We start from the raw sequence: 15,118 nt of genomic DNA, 5'->3' as shown, positions 1-15,118 counted from the left end.
CCATGTGCGGTGCGATCCTTTGCCTCTCTCAAATTGATTTTAGGAGTACGACTTGTGTGTGTAATTTCTTTTCTCCTAAACCCACGATATTGTGCAAATTGTCAAACTAATTTTGTGCCGGTGATCTCAAGTGCTAGGGGGTACTGTTTAGGTGAAAATGAGACCCCCAGGGTTGCTTTTGTTTCAAGCCTAGTAGCAACAAAGTTAGCACCACCCCCCTCCGCTCGTCTCCATCCGCCACACAGACACTCTCTCCCGGCCGTACGCTGCCGATCCGACGGCTCCCACCTCCCCCACCCCGCCGTACGTGGCCTCGACTCCGCTTTTCTTCCCCCCTCGGCTCCGGTTTCTTCTCCACACGTCTCTCCTCTCCTCCTCCTCCTGACCTCGCCGCCCTCACCCACCACCCGCTCCCGCCGCCGGCTTTAATGCCTCCGGGGACAAGCCCTCTCAAGCGTCAACGACTCATCCACTGCTCCACCCGCGTGGGCGGCGCGTACGTAGACCCTAGCTGGCCTCTACCTGCTCGCTACAGAGCTCACGTACGTACGCGCGCGCGGTGGTGGTTGGCGCGCGCGCGCGTGCGGTGAGGCGTGGTACTAGTATTATTTATTCGCTCCTGCCTCCTGGGGAGGTGGAGGATGCTGGCGATCATGAGCTTGCTGCTGCCGTGGGAGGAGGAGGAGACGACGGAGGCGGCGCCGGTGTTTTGATCCGTCGCGCGCGCGCGGCGAGGTGCGGATCGGGCGGTCGGTTTTGAATTTTGGAGCGGGAATTGCGCCTGAGATCTTTGTATTTATCCTGGTTGTTCATGTATTTTTCTTCTTAATTGCTTCCTTTGATTGGTGGTTTCAGTAGGAAGAGGTTGGAGACGTGGAGAGGAGTGGTCGTCTCGTTTCAGATTCTTCTGCGCCAATTCTGGTTACAACTAGAAGTTGCAGGACGCGAGAGGGTTGATTGGTAAGGTAATTCTATGGCGTTCGTGTGTTCCTCTCATGTAGGTTGAGTGGTTTCTTGTGTTATGTTTGTGCATTCTAGATCTGATTGATATGCGTTTGTCATCTCCATGAATTCTGTGTTGTTTTTTACGCTAGCCTGACTAATCTGCCAAGTTAATGGCACTGTTTATGTTTTCTGAATAGTAATGTACAACAAGGTGATCAACTGACCATGTACTAATAGTGAACACTTTATGATGTAGTAACTTTTTTTTAAAAAAAAACGATATGATATGGAGTAAGTAACTTTCCTTTGTTGATTCCTCGCCGTTGCTTGAATTCTGGTTTTCTGCTCAGCTTTGGTACAGTATCATTATCATCGTACCATCTCTGCATCTCACCAGCAAGCTTGTCGGAATGTTTGCTGCTTCACTATAGAGTTTTAAGGAACCAATGTCCAGAGCTCACGTGTTATAGGGGCAGTAAAGTCGGATGAAATCATGAATATCTGTTTCGGTCTAGACACTTTTCTTTTAAGAATGGTCACCGGGGGTGAAATGCCCACCTGAATATATTACCTCAAACGATCTTACACAGGGCAGGCTTAGCTTATGCAAGCGTAGGTGGCCCTGGAGGATAATATGGAAGAATACACGGGGTATAAAAAGAAGAAAATACAAACGTATCACAACCTCCCCACCTAACACAAAGAGGCACAATAGATAGAAGACAGAAGCTTTGACGTTTGCCACCTGCAAAATCACCCAACAAAATTCCAAATCAAACAAATGCTAGAACCCTTGTTCGCTGGAAACACCAGGAATCGAAAGTGTCGGAGGGCCTCTCCGCCATACGCATGCGGCTCGGTACCCTGGCAGTGTGAAAGGCTGTGGTTGTCGAAGACCACCCGCATCATGCAATCAGAATAATGACTTAGTCATGTTGCTGCTGGGATCAATGCCTGCCGGCGTCCTTTGGGGGAAGGAAGCCCCAAAGGAGGGAGGGCCACTGAAAGATTGAGGCCATAGGCCATCCGCATCAAGTCATCTTCAATCAGGCTTTAACAAATTGTCCAGATTCATTGTCCTAGGTTGCAATATATTGGGACGGAGGGAGTAGCTAGTTTTACGCTCTCCAACATCCTTCGGGGGAAGGAAGCCCCAAAGTAGGAAAGGCCGCTAAACTTTGCGGACACATTGATACACTGTTAGTCTTGATCTCGTCTAAAAAATTACCATGGTAACAGATTAAACTTGTACTACCTCCGTCCCAAAATAAGTGCAGCCATGAGTTTTCGCGCTTAACTTTGATCGTTCGTCTTATTTGAAATTTTTTTATAATTAGCATTTTTGTTGTTATGAGATGATAAAATATGAATAGTACTTTACTTGTGACTTATGTTTTTAATTTTTTTTCAAAAAAATTTCAAATAAGACGAATGGTCAAAGTTGGGCGCGGAAAACCATTGCTGCACTTATTTTAGGACGGAGGGAGTATTTTTCCTTTAAAAAGAAGTACAGTATATACCTTCATCTTGGAAATGACAAAGTTCTCGGTAGTGTGTGTGTGTGTGCATACTAATATTTTTTCGAAACGTTCGTCATGATATGATTATCTATGAAAATGTTTCTACTGCATTATCATATATTCATATTTTTCCTCGACATATTGTACTATGAGGACAAACTTATCAGTTAATTGACAGGCTGTAAAGTTGTAATGCGCTTCTTACATTTTTGACAGAAGAAGAAGTGCTGTCAACTTTGAGATAAAGGCAAAATTACGAGAAAAAAGACTTTCAAGTTCTTTTGAGGATGAGTGACCCTGGAGAGCCTTCTAAGCATTCCCAATGGATGTCACACTGGACCAAAGGAAGCAGCAGTGCAGAGCCCCAAGTTGGAAGAAGTAATGATTCTCCGGAGGATGCGAAATATGACATTTGCGAGGACAATTCTGGGCCTTCAAACTTTGAGATCATGAAATCTAGATTGTTTGAAAGGCTAATGGTAGGAATCAGCCAAGAAAGAGCTTCGTTGGAGCATGGACAGAAGTTAAATTCTAACATGAAAGTAGTGGTAAAAGATGCTCGCCGACACGCTGTGCAAAACCAAATTGATCAGGGAGACGGGCCAATTCAAAAATCTGTGATGCAAAAAGATGTCTTATATGCTAAGGCTGTTGTATCAAAATCACTTTCCATTCAGAAGCTTTCAGAGTTATCAGTGGATTGTCAGAAACTTGCAGGTTCAGATGACCTGAGTTCAGAGTGGAACCATTTTCCTATGCTTGCAATCAACAGAAAAATTGACTCCATTCTCAACCCTAAGTGGAAGTCTGCAAAGAGTACTGGACCCTATGACGTTTTTGTGCCAAAACAAACTCTGAAGCTAAACATGACTACAGCTAATCTGATGGCATTCTCATCTCAGGAATATGAGCTGCATTCTCATCGAACAACCGACGAGACAATGGATCACTGCAAACATGCAGGAGGCATTGTATCTCGCCTGGAAGATCATGCTGGTGTCATGTTGAATCCTGCAGAGCAAAAATTAAAAGGTCAATTATTGCCAGCAACGTCATGTTCGTGTAGCAAGGATGACAGTAACTCATCTGATAGTCTATTAGATGAGCAGCATACAAGCCGCTACATTGCAGATTCAGATCAGGAACCAACCTGCAGATCTCGTGAAAAAAGGTTGAAATCTTCAGAAAGCAATGACACGAACTGTAAAATTGGAAGTTGCTCCCAGAATCAGAAGTCAAGAAAACCTGGACATCATAAACACAAAGGTTCTGCGGGAGTCATGTTTCGTACGTCAGTACCTGGTAAAGAATTTGAAGCTGCTGAAATTAATTGTTCCGACAAAATTAATCAGCGACATCTGAATACACAGAGAATAGTATCTGCAGCGAATGTCACTGGCTCCTGCATACCTGATCCAGCTGCAGACATATCTACAGTAAATGGTAGGGGGGAGGCAGTGACCCAGCCATCGGGCATATCTGGAGATTCAACTAAACGAAAAGCTCCATATTTATTTGAAATGCTAACCATACCTTCCAAAGCTCAAAATATGAATCCTGAAGATTCACTGCCTTCAGGAAACTCGACTGCTTTTGGAGTTCACATGTACGGCACAAATATTGGCAGTCATCTATTTGGAGCAAATAACAAATCATCAACTGAAACTGAAACATTATCCGGCGACAGTCAACATGTTTCAAAATCCTCAGCAGGTAGGAGAGAAGAAGCTCAGATAATACTCATGCGACATTCTTTTAGCTTATATTGATCAAAAGGACTTGTCTCTTTCCAATGTTGTTTGAGTCGAGATTGATTTATTGGGTATGAAAGAAGGCAATAAAAACCTTGAATAAAATATAACAATTTTCTTTATTCCATTGGTGGTATCACTCACAGTTTTGTTCTCTCTTCTTTCAGGCATCGCCTCATTGTTGGCACAAAAGGTACTAGTGTCCTATACTACTCTCATGTTTGGTCGTTATCATATAAGTTTATGCAAATTTACTTTAAAAATGTATATAATATTGTCGGATATGCATTTTTTTTCTGCACCATCAACATTGTTTTCCATATTTAAGATTTTGATCACATATATAATCATATTAGCTTGGACATAGCCCATTTTTCTCTTCTTATATCCTCGCAAACAAGTTACTTCATGCTATCTCATTTATATGAACATGCCGCGGCTAATTCCTATATGGTTGCAGGCAAAATCCGAGCAGCTCGCGACTCTGTACATGAAAGGAGCATCAGGATGCAATGTGAATGAACATCAAGGTGTTTCCTCCAAGGCAATTGTCGCCTATAAGCAACAATGCTACAATCCAAGAACAGCACGCATGGACTTAGATCTCATGCAATTCCAGTTGAGCAGAATGAGAAACCAAGAATCACAAGCGCGAACCGAACCAGGCGACAGATGGCTAAAACGCCTACAGATTGACAGCAAGGACCCTCATCATCTTCCTTGCTCCAAGAGGTCAAAAGCTGGAGACGGATCCGGTCGTCCAGTCACCGGAGGAGCAAGCAGCATGGCACCCCGTTGCGACGGGAGCAACGACGACGACGACATTGTTGACCGTGATCATAAGGAGGAACAAGGATTGGATGAAGGGGTGGAAATTCAAGGCGGCCGAGAAGCATCTCCTGTTCCGGCAAAGAGTGATGACCGGTGGATTGGGAGATGGTGCCAGGGTGGTGTTCCTGTGTACCATGAAGATGATCATGATCAGAGGAAGGAAGTAACAAAGCCTGATATTGCCGCCGGTGACTCCGGAGGAGTTGAAGGTCAGTTCCCAAGCATCAAGGCGATGGCGATGATGGGACGAGCAATGAGCAAGGTTCGGCCGTGTCAGCAAGAGAGGAGGGGATCCTTCATGGTGTGGAAGGCGTAGTAGGAGAGATCCTGATCACGTACAGGTTTTTTTTTTCCTGTTTTTTTGTTCTGTGTAATGTAGGCTGGGCTGCCCTCTCTCCTCCCGTGACAGCTGGCTTCAGATCTGGTGGCTATCTTATAGGGTATGTTTACCAAACTATCTTCGCGACAGCTTCGACTCCCTAATCCTCTTAATCTCTTGGCATCTATGGAAGGAATGCAACTCTAGAGATTTCGACTCTGCGCTATTTTTGGTATCAGTGGTTCAGTGTAAACGATGTCTGGTTTTCAGGTTTATGAGGGTAATTCGGTCGACCGTGATAGTTCGGGAGTAATTCGTACTTTTTTAGTTTCTAAAATAAATAGTTGTAAATAAATAGATCTACGTGTTATAAACATCTGCATTTATAATGTTAAAAAAATAGTACCCCCTTCGTTTCTAAATATTTGATGCCGTTGACTTTTTTAAACATGTTTAACCGTTCGTCTTATTCAAAAAAATTTAAATAATTATTAATTCTTTTCCTATCATTTGATTTATTGTTAAATATATTTTTATGTATACATATAACTTTTCTAATAGGACGAACAATAAACTTGTGCTAAAAAGTTAACAACGTCAAATATTTAGAAAATCAGAGGGAGTACTCTTTTTGTAAGAAAAAAAAAACTTAGTATGACAGCTTAACGGATATATTGTGTTTGTTTTTTTTATGTACTAAAAGGGAGCAGTAAAGTAAATAAATCTAGCACTGCAACTTAATGGTCTTTTACTAGAGCTAATGACAGAATGGATAGGACGATTTGCCTTTTGTTCCAACTATCTATGAGACTATGACGTACTCATTCCATCCCAAAATATAAGGCTCAACTACTCATAACATAAAGACTAAGAAAATATTTAATCTCCTCCTTGGTTGGATCACCCTAATACATACAAGCAATGTGATTGGAATGTTTGATGGTATATGATTTAAAACAAATCAATTCTATTGGATCAAGAGGTGTTAGTTAATATATACATGCATACACGCCTTATATTATGAGACATGAGAAAGAAATGGTTATGTGGAAGGGAGTAGTATGTACGTAAACCATCATCAGTCATCAAATGAATCTAGTAGCTGATTCTAATTAACGGTTGCTATATGCAGATCGACGAGATGACATTAAGGGGGTGTTTAGATCCAGTAGTGTAAGGTTTTGGCGTGTCACGTCGGATATATGGACAGATATTTAAAGTATTAAACGTAGTCTAATAACAAAACAAATTACATAATTCGCCTGTAAAATGCGAGACGAATTTATTAAGTCTAATTAATCCGTCATTAGCATATGTTTATTGTAGCACCATCAAATCATGAAGCAATTAGGTTTAAAAGATTTGACTCGCAAATTAATCGCAATCTGTGTAATTAGTTTTTTTGCCTATATTTAATACTTTATGTAGGTGTTCAAACGTTCGATGTGATAGGGTAAAATAAATTAGGGTGGAATTTAAATGGGGCCTAACTCCTAGTAAGACACAAGGAAAGTGACTCCAGCTTTACGAGCAATTTTACTGTCTTTGAGAAGATACCATAAGGTATCACTTTTTGGTACTATGAAATACCGAATTTTACACTAAATTTTTAATATCTCATAGTATCTCCTCAAGAACCATAAAATTACTCTAAGCTTTAGAGCCTTTTGCTGCGACTAACGATGACGTAAGTACGTAAACCATCATCAGTCATCAAATGAATATACTGAAGGGATGGATTTGTCCCTCCAACCAAACACCACCCATTGATTCTAAACAGTTGCTATATGCAGACAAAAGGAAGGTAACTCCAGCTTTACAAAAGTTCGTCAACGTAACCTGTCCTTTGGATAGCTGCAAAAGCTCAATTATACACGTAGGAGTAGTTCCTTTGGCTGCAAAAGTAGTTTGGTGATGTGGATGTGATCTTTACATTTGCTGCTGCCTTTGGTGATCAAGTGGAATATGGTAGTACTAAAAAATTTACATTAGCTGACTAGCCATTCGTGATGCTATGTTTGTCGATTTTTCCGATGGAGAGAACGGTGATAGTTTTTTTTTTTATTATTTATTTATTGGCACGTCTCGTGTCTATATATCGAGACCGATCGTATCCAGGCGCACGACACTTGACAACTCTGTACTACGTAGTTCGTGCTTCTAAAGAGCGCGGGGGAACCCATCGGCGATGCCGGCGCAGTCGGAGAGACTTCGCTTGCCAGCGGCGGCGCCGATGCCGCGCGGTGCGCACGCTCTCTACGGACTACTCGCGCTGCTCGGCGCGTCGGTGGTGGTGTGGTCCGTCGCCGGCAAGCCGCCCGCCGCCCACGCCGGGCACGCACTCGCCGGCTTCCTGCTTTGGCTGCTGGGGATGATAGCACTGCTGCTGTCCCCGTACGCCGCGCAGCCATTGTTCCCGGTTGCAACTACTGCCAATCTCGCCGTGGAGAAACTGAAGCATCTCTTCTCCAACCCCCGGACGCCGGCGCAGGCGCAGGCGCCGGCGCCGGCTTTGGCTTAAAAACCCACCGACATGTACGCGACGCAACGCAAGCGGCAAAGCCGGTCCTACGCCGACCAAGCCGCGCCGTCGTTTACTACTACGACTACTACTCGTACATAGCAAGTGAAGTGGTTTGAGACTTTGAATCTGCTCGTCTGTGTGTGTGTGAATAAAATAAGTTCAGTTTGGCGATAATTCGACTGCAAGTGCAAGCAGTTGGTTTGATTTACTGATCCAGTTCTAGCATTCGCAGCTGATCACGCGTTGTAAATATAAAGCTTTGTTCTTTCCTTCATTTTCAGTATACAAGTTTCTGAAGCTACTGTAACTTCCAAAAAAAAAAACTAAAAATAACGAAAAAGGCTGGACGATACTAGTACTACTCGTTATTACTACTAATAATTTACTGTACTACTACTAGTAGCCAAACCAAGGGGACACATTCAATTTACATGCTTCTCATTTAGGAGATTTGGTGCGAAAAGAATAGACATATTTTCAGAAGCAACGAACTTTCAATATCACAACTAGTGACAAAAAAATAAAATAAATTGTATGTGGGGCGAAAGATATGACGAGAATAGCGCCTTACCATGTCCTCTGATGTAGTTTGTTTTCCTTCTCTTTTTTGGTTTTTTCTCTTCACCCTTGGTGATTGTGTACGGTTTTCTCCCCTATCTAGGCTGCAATCCAAAAGCCCGTATTGTAGTTCGTTTATTTATGTTTCTAACCTTCACTCTCTTGTTTTCACATGTACACCTTCTAACCGTAAATGATGTGTTTTTTAAAACGTTCTATGGAAAAAGTTGCTTTAAAAATTATATAAATTTATTGTTTTAAAATTTTAAACTAATACTTAATTAATTATGTGCTAACTCACCATTAGTTTTCAGGATTAGTTTCGAACACAATCTTAATATTAAACCAGTAGCGTCTGTCATTAAAATTACTAGTAGCTCGGTTTAAGAAACCAGACCATTGATTAAGGGTATGTTTGGAGAATTTAAGATTTTGAGAATATGAAAATTTTAGGTTTGTCAGCTTGTGTCTTTTAATTCATTTTCTGATTCTAGGCCTAAAACGGTTTGAATCCAAAAGCCCAAACCCGCGAAGAAATATCCCAACCCCCTTCGTCCTCCCCTCCTTATCCGCCACCACCAAACCCAAAACCCCACCTCCACATCTCATCCTTCCCATCCATGGCGCCACCGCGCTAAACCCCCCACCACACTCCATCCATGGCGCTCTCCGAGCTCCCGCTCCACCACTCCTTCCGCCTCTCCTCCCGCCCCCACCTCCGCCTCCTCCCGCTCCGCCTCCTCTCCTCCCGCCACGCCTCCTCCTCCTCCACCACCACCGCCGCCGCGTCCTCCTCCTCCTCCGGCGGCAACCGCGCCCCTCCGGCTCCAAATCCAACCCGAGGCGCGCCGTGGCTGCAGAAGTGGGGGCCCACCGACCCCGCCGCGCCGCCGCCACCACCTCCGGCTCCCTCCCCGACCTCCTCCATCGACCGAATCGTCCACCGCCTCCGCAACCTCGGCCTCGCCAGCGACGACGACGAGCCCGCCGCCGCCGCCGCCACGGCCACCGCGCCTCCCGACGGCAACGAGCGCCTCAGCGACCTGCTCGACCGCAGCTGGGCGCGCCCCGACCAGCAGTTCGCCGCCTCCAGCTTCGACGAGTCCGTCCTCCCCTGGGAGAGGGATGAGGTCGCGCGAGGAAGAGAGAACGAGGAGGACGGGGTGAAGAGGAGGAGGGTTAGGGCGCCCTCGCTGGCCGAGCTCACGATCGAGGACGAGGAGCTGCGTCGCCTCCGGCGGCTGGGGATGACTCTTCGGGACCGCATCACCGTGCCCAAGGCGGGCGTCACGCAAGCCGTCACGGAGAAGATCCACGACGCCTGGAGGAAATCAGAGTTGGTCCGGCTCAAGTTCCACGAGGACCTCGCGCACGACATGAAAACTGCTCATGAGCTAGTCGAGGTGTGTGCTATATTAGCCCTTTCTATCAGCATTGGCAGCTTGCTCGTTGTAACTGTTTAATCTATTATGTTTTTTTTTGGATATCAGTTCAGTTTAGTGATTTCTAGTGGCAATTGAACTTGAATTATTATGTTTGTTGCTGTGAATTCGAGGTTTTCGATGAGTTATTAGTTGTGCCATGATAAATGGATTACTTACATGATGTTTGCCTATCGATCAGCGACGGACAGGAGGATTGATCATATGGAGGTCTGGGAGTGTTATGGTGGTTTACAGAGGGAGCAATTACAAAAGGCCTTTGAAATCTGAAACATTGGATGGTAACTCATCAGCGGTGAAAGGGGCAGACGGTACATTGTTCATCCCGGATGCATCAAGCCCCACAGAGCATGATAGCCAGGGGAAGGATGTAAACACCCAACGTGAGATTGCAGCCAGATTAAACATGCAGAATACTGAGGACATGACTGAAGAGGAGCTGGAGTTCAATCAAATGCTTGATGAGTTGGGCCCTCGTTTTGTGGATTGGTGGGGAACAGGCATTTTACCTGTGGATGCCGACTTGTTGCCTCAAACAATTCCTGGTTATAAAACACCATTTAGACTTCTTCCAACTGGAATGCGTTTGACCCTAACCAATGCAGAGCTGACTAATTTGCGGAAGTTAGCAAGGGATCTTCCATGCCATTTTGCTCTAGGTAATTATTTCGACAGTGTTCATATTGTTTATCCCCTATTATAGCTTTTATTTGTTGGTGGCAAACGCCTGACTACTGCTTGATAAAATTCATTTAAGGGAGAAACCGGAATCATCAAGGCCTTGCAGCAGCTATTGTTAAGCTCTGGGAGAAGAGTTTGGTGGTGAAAATAGCTGTGAAACGTGGAATCCAGAATACAAACAACAAGCTAATGTCAGAAGAAATAAAGGTTTGGACACCATGCTGTTGCTGTTTTGACTCATTGACTGGCATACCTACTTACTTCACAGTTCACAGAATTTATGCCAAGGAACATTGAAAACTATGGTAATTGCCAGATTATATCTAAATATACAATTGCTTGTCATAGCTAAGCTGAATATATGATATATCTAGTCGTATTTGAGGCATGAAGAAATTCAACTAAAAATCCTGATAAAAAAGGGGCAACTATAAGGAATACTCAGTACTCACTTACTCAGCAGTAGGTTTTGATGAAGTCCATATTTGTCCTGTGAATATTAAAAAATCCATGATTTGTTAAATCATCCAAAGCAACACCAGGGGTTTCGGAAAATAATAACAAAATTGTGCTGCACTGCTTGCTCTAATGAATATGACTTGCTTAATGTAATGCTTTTATTTGTCTAAACACCATCATAGACAATCATGCTTTACCAAGATCATGATGGAGACAGCTTCATATAGTTTAGTTCTATTCCTTGTCGAACTTTCATAGAGTTCCAAAGGTGTGTTTCCATGAATCAACTGTGTTCAACTGTTCATGCACTATATTTGATTTAACCTGTATAGGATTTCTGAATCAGTGAAGCCTTATCTTTTTAACATTATTTCAGAATCTAACAGGGGGCACCTTGCTTCTTCGAAATAAGTACTACATTGTAATATATCGTGGAAAAGACTTCCTTCCAACATCTGTTGCAGCTGCTTTGGCTGAAAGAGAGGAGTTGACAAAAGATATCCAGAATGTAGAGGAGCAGAAAAGATGCATTCCGGTTGTGCACTCAATGGATGACAGTTTAGATGGGCATGCTCTTGCGGGTACTCTTGCTGAATTTCAGGAGGCTCAAGCTCGTTGGGGAAGGGAAGTAACTGCTAAGGAGCAAGAAGAAATGAAAGAAGCATCTTCTAGATCAGTGAAGGAAAAGCTTTTCAAGAGACTAGAGCACAAACTTTCCATTGTAAGCATTTTCTGCATGTTCTCTGATAAAACTTGTCTTATTTTGTATTGCCATTTTTTAATTATGCCGTTGATCTAGGTATGCCAGTGTGCTTATTTGACATATATTTATTTCCATCAGTTGTTATGCATGTTCTTTATTTCTTCTTCAATTGTTCAGGCACAGGCAAAAATACATAGAGCAGAGCGGTTACTATCAAAGATAGAAGCTTCTATGGTCCTTGCTAATCCATCTGATGATAAAGAAATGATTACAGATGAGGAAAGATCTGTTTTCCGTAGAATCGGTTTACGTCTTAAGGCATACTTGCCTGTTGGTGAGTTTCTTGAACAATAACCTTGGAGAGCATTCTATACTATTTCTATTGATTGATTATTCCCCCTTCCATTTTAGGAATTCGTGGTGTCTTTGATGGCGTCATTGAAAATATGCACTTGCATTGGAAGCACAGGGAAGTTGTCAAATTGATAACAAAGCAGAAGACTCTGCCCTTTGTTGAGGAGACGGCACGGCTTCTAGAGTATGAGAGTGGCGGTATACTAGTCGCCATTGAAAGAATTCCAAAGGGCTATGCACTTATATTTTACCGTGGAAAGAATTATAGGAGGCCTATTAACATAAGGCCTAGGAATCTTTTAACAAAAGCAAAGGCATTGAAGCGTGCTGTTGCAATGCAGCGTCATGAGGTTAGTTTGCTACAAAAGAAAAAAGCAAGAGCAGTACCTTCTTTTTTTATGATAATCTTTGTACACAACTTTAGCATCCTTCTGATATTGTTTAAACTCATGAATTGTTATGCAGGCCCTCAGTCAGCATATAGCTGAACTGGAAAACAATATAAGGCAGATGAAGTTGGATTTGGTACGTAATTTCTCATATTACAGAAAAGTAGTTGTGTTTTAATTAAGGCAAACATTTAGCATAACGAACCCTTTTTTCTTCTCATTATACAGCACTAAAACTAATTTCTGTAGGCTTAAAATGTAATATGATGCCATGCCTTTTGTAATATTTGCCATTTGCATCAGAGTAAAAACATATTAACATGCATCTTAGTTGATCCTCTGCCCACTAAATGGCCTTTAAATTCCACAATGTTTACCTATTGTTTTAGCAAAAAAAAAACAAATGTTGTTATTCATTGGCATTTCATTATTAAGGCAACAACTTTCCCTTAGACTGCATTTTTTTTCAGCAGAGATGTTCTTGACAGTGAGGCATATATCTGTTGGTGCGCTAGTGATAAATTGATCATATATGTCTTTTAGTTAATGTCTTCATTGATGAATGCTTTCCTGATTTTATGTCAAAACAAAATAGGGCATTGAGGTTGATGAGGAATATGAAGAGGACGGTTCAGATTCAGAAAATGAGAATAATGAAGCAGTTTCCTCTGCAAGATACGATGAGGTATCCAATCTTTTGAAACTGATGCTGTCTGTTTTAGAACCACCATAAAATCCATTCTTCCCTTTAACGTGTCCAGGACCAAGATGATTTTGATGAATCAAGTGATGAAGATGAATATGATGATTATGATGAAGATGATGACGATGACGATGACGAAGGCGTTGATAGCTAGTAATATGGAACTGGGCTTTGCGATGTAGAGTGATGTTTATCTCTGGAGGTGATATTGCAATCCTTTGGACATTCTTGGTAAGAGCAAAGATTTTTGTTTTGGAGTTCTACCAATACCTCAATAGGTTCATGCATAGCATATACAGAACCATATAGGTACAAAGAATTAATCATGCAGTTTCGGTTTGTATTTTAGGGAGATTTTTTATTAAGAACACTGGGGAATTTGTAGTTGGTTTGTATTATATCAACACCTCATCTGTTACTGTATCAATTAATCAACCACTAGCCTGTAAGGGGCTTATCTTTTCTGATGTCCTTCTCAAGAACATTTTGATGTTAGTAATGGGCTTAGATTCTGAGATTTTGAAACCACCTCCATTTTTTTATTTGAGAGATATTTATACCAGCATAAATGGATTAATGGATTTTCTCCCGTACTATTCACTTAGGTCTTTTTGTTACACAAGTACTCCTTTGTGAATCCTTACTGTTATTCAGCATTAAATGCAACTTTGAAATATCGGCACATTGCAGGAGCCAAGAGGATCGCCGGCAGACCTTGACAACTGTATTGCTGCTGCTTCTGTTTACGCATGGTCTTTTGGACGAAGGGCATATAACTTTCGCATGTCTCTACTCTGTATATCCCATTTGCTTTGTTGTTTGCAAATTGGCTGCTGGGATCTGCCTTAGAAAAGCTGAGTTGGGTGTAAATGGTAATCTTGTGTCGATGTCTTCTCATACTTCTCATTTTGTAACAATTATTTAAGCAGGCTCGAGGTAGAAGGTACGTTTCCACCCCCAAAATGTACTAGCACACGAGCACTGTATAATTCTTCTGCTGTATAACCGGATATTCCAGGACACGAAGAATGTTGAATATACTTGGTTTTTCTCCCTTGCACGGTTGCACGCATTGTTCATGACATGTTTATACTTAGGTTCTTTGTAAGTTTTAAGGTGATTGTTCTTGTAATGCTGATCTGGTTCTTATATCTTCCTCAGTCCTGTTGGCCTTTTTCACCGTAAAACGTCATTGTTTATCTGTCTGTCTAAGTACTACTCGTATCAACTACTGAAGTGTACGTCAAACAATAAAAATAAAAGTGAGTGTGCAATATGCTTCGCACAGAAGACACGTGAACAAGTTTCACCAAATTTATTGGTTTTCGACTGTTTGGTTTTCATACAATCTGTTTGTTGGTGAAAGCCGACCGGTATTGGATTTCATATGACGTTGATAGAAAGTTATCACTTTTTACTAGTTTCCACTTCAAAACATAAAGATATTGGTGCGTTGACCGAAACTCATCGGTTTTTACTAGTTTTCACATCGAAAATGAAAAGATAAACCCTGCACGTTTGGCTTGTCGATTCGTGCAGCATGTCGATTCACAAAAATGCTATCGATCGGTGGCTCAAGGTATTGGCTTGTTTGTTTTATTTTCCTTCATTTTTACTTGTTGAGGAGGTGGTCAGAGTTTGAGAACTTTTACGGTACACTATACTTGTAATATATACTTGTATACTTGTAATATATACTTGTAGTATAAACAATTTAACGGTGTGGATTTATCTGATCTTTCTTTTACAGTATAAATTATGTAGGGTATATTTGTCTTTCTATATTTTTGCGGAAGTTATTTTTGTATTTTTCATGATTCCTTCTTTAGTCAGATCGGATCGTGAGAAAGGGGCTAGTCCCATGCGCTGCCGGTGACAGCCGCTGCACGCGTCCCTGGCTCGCCCCCAGCAGCCACGGCGATCAAGGGCCGCCACGCGC

At 42.3% G+C, this 15,118-nt stretch overlaps 3 protein-coding genes across 5 annotated transcripts; all 3 read left to right on the top strand.

Annotated features, from left to right (window-relative positions):
• The first annotated feature begins 334 nt into the window (after positions 1-334).
• On the top strand, positions 335-5,583 carry LOC127774949 (uncharacterized). 3 transcript variants are annotated; one of them, XM_052301241.1, is made up of 5 exons: positions 335-735; positions 856-960; positions 2,682-4,178; positions 4,384-4,409; positions 4,677-5,583. In XM_052301241.1, exons 3-5 carry the CDS (start codon positions 2,753-2,755, stop codon positions 5,361-5,363), a joined length of 2,139 nt encoding a protein of 712 aa, XP_052157201.1. In that variant the 5' UTR covers positions 335-735; positions 856-960; positions 2,682-2,752; the 3' UTR covers positions 5,364-5,583. The 3 variants fall into 3 exon arrangements, with proteins under 3 accessions (XP_052157201.1, XP_052157200.1, XP_052157202.1); XM_052301240.1 differs by having other exon boundaries at positions 856-965; XM_052301242.1 differs by having other exon boundaries at positions 335-749; positions 856-965.
• A 1,927-nt stretch (positions 5,584-7,510) lies between these two features.
• LOC127775140 (uncharacterized) lies at positions 7,511-8,149 on the top strand. Its single transcript, XM_052301453.1, has one exon. It carries the CDS (start codon positions 7,555-7,557, stop codon positions 7,885-7,887), a length of 333 nt encoding a protein of 110 aa, XP_052157413.1. The 5' UTR covers positions 7,511-7,554; the 3' UTR covers positions 7,888-8,149.
• Positions 8,150-9,007: 858 nt separating this feature from the next.
• LOC127774035 (CRM-domain containing factor CFM3, chloroplastic/mitochondrial) lies at positions 9,008-14,233 on the top strand. The gene is made up of 10 exons (XM_052300305.1): positions 9,008-9,851; positions 10,072-10,549; positions 10,648-10,778; positions 11,407-11,751; positions 11,911-12,067; positions 12,145-12,437; positions 12,553-12,612; positions 13,072-13,161; positions 13,238-13,410; positions 13,870-14,233. The coding sequence occupies exons 1-9, from the start codon at positions 9,108-9,110 to the stop codon at positions 13,331-13,333; spliced, it is 2,394 nt and encodes a 797-aa protein (XP_052156265.1). The 5' UTR covers positions 9,008-9,107; the 3' UTR covers positions 13,334-13,410; positions 13,870-14,233.
• The last annotated feature ends 885 nt before the right edge of the window (positions 14,234-15,118 follow it).

The sequence above is a fragment of the Oryza glaberrima genome, chromosome 5, assembly GCF_000147395.1.
Source record: "Oryza glaberrima chromosome 5, OglaRS2, whole genome shotgun sequence".
Taxonomy (NCBI): Eukaryota; Viridiplantae; Streptophyta; class Magnoliopsida; order Poales; family Poaceae; genus Oryza; species Oryza glaberrima.
Note: the sequence above shows the minus strand (reverse complement) of the source record. Positions and strands in the feature narration are given on the sequence as shown.

Bases quoted from the DNA above. Each gene is read 5' to 3' on its own strand.
- LOC127775140 (XM_052301453.1), top strand. From the start codon at position 7,555: ATGCCGGCGCAGTCGGAGAGACTTCGCTTGCCAGCGGCGGCGCCGATG.
- LOC127774035 (XM_052300305.1), top strand. From the start codon at position 9,108: ATGGCGCTCTCCGAGCTCCCGCTCCACCACTCCTTCCGCCTCTCCTCC. The intron at 10,779-11,406 runs GTTTGGACACCA...ACATTATTTCAG, and splicing joins TAATGTCAGAAGAAATAAAG to AATCTAACAGGGGGCACCTT. The intron at 12,613-13,071 runs GTACGTAATTTC...AAAACAAAATAG, and splicing joins GGCAGATGAAGTTGGATTTG to GGCATTGAGGTTGATGAGGA.
- LOC127774949 (XM_052301241.1), top strand. From the start codon at position 2,753: ATGAGTGACCCTGGAGAGCCTTCTAAGCATTCCCAATGGATGTCACAC. The intron at 4,179-4,383 runs GTAGGAGAGAAG...CTCTTCTTTCAG, and splicing joins TGTTTCAAAATCCTCAGCAG to GCATCGCCTCATTGTTGGCA. The intron at 4,410-4,676 runs GTACTAGTGTCC...ATATGGTTGCAG, and splicing joins CCTCATTGTTGGCACAAAAG to GCAAAATCCGAGCAGCTCGC.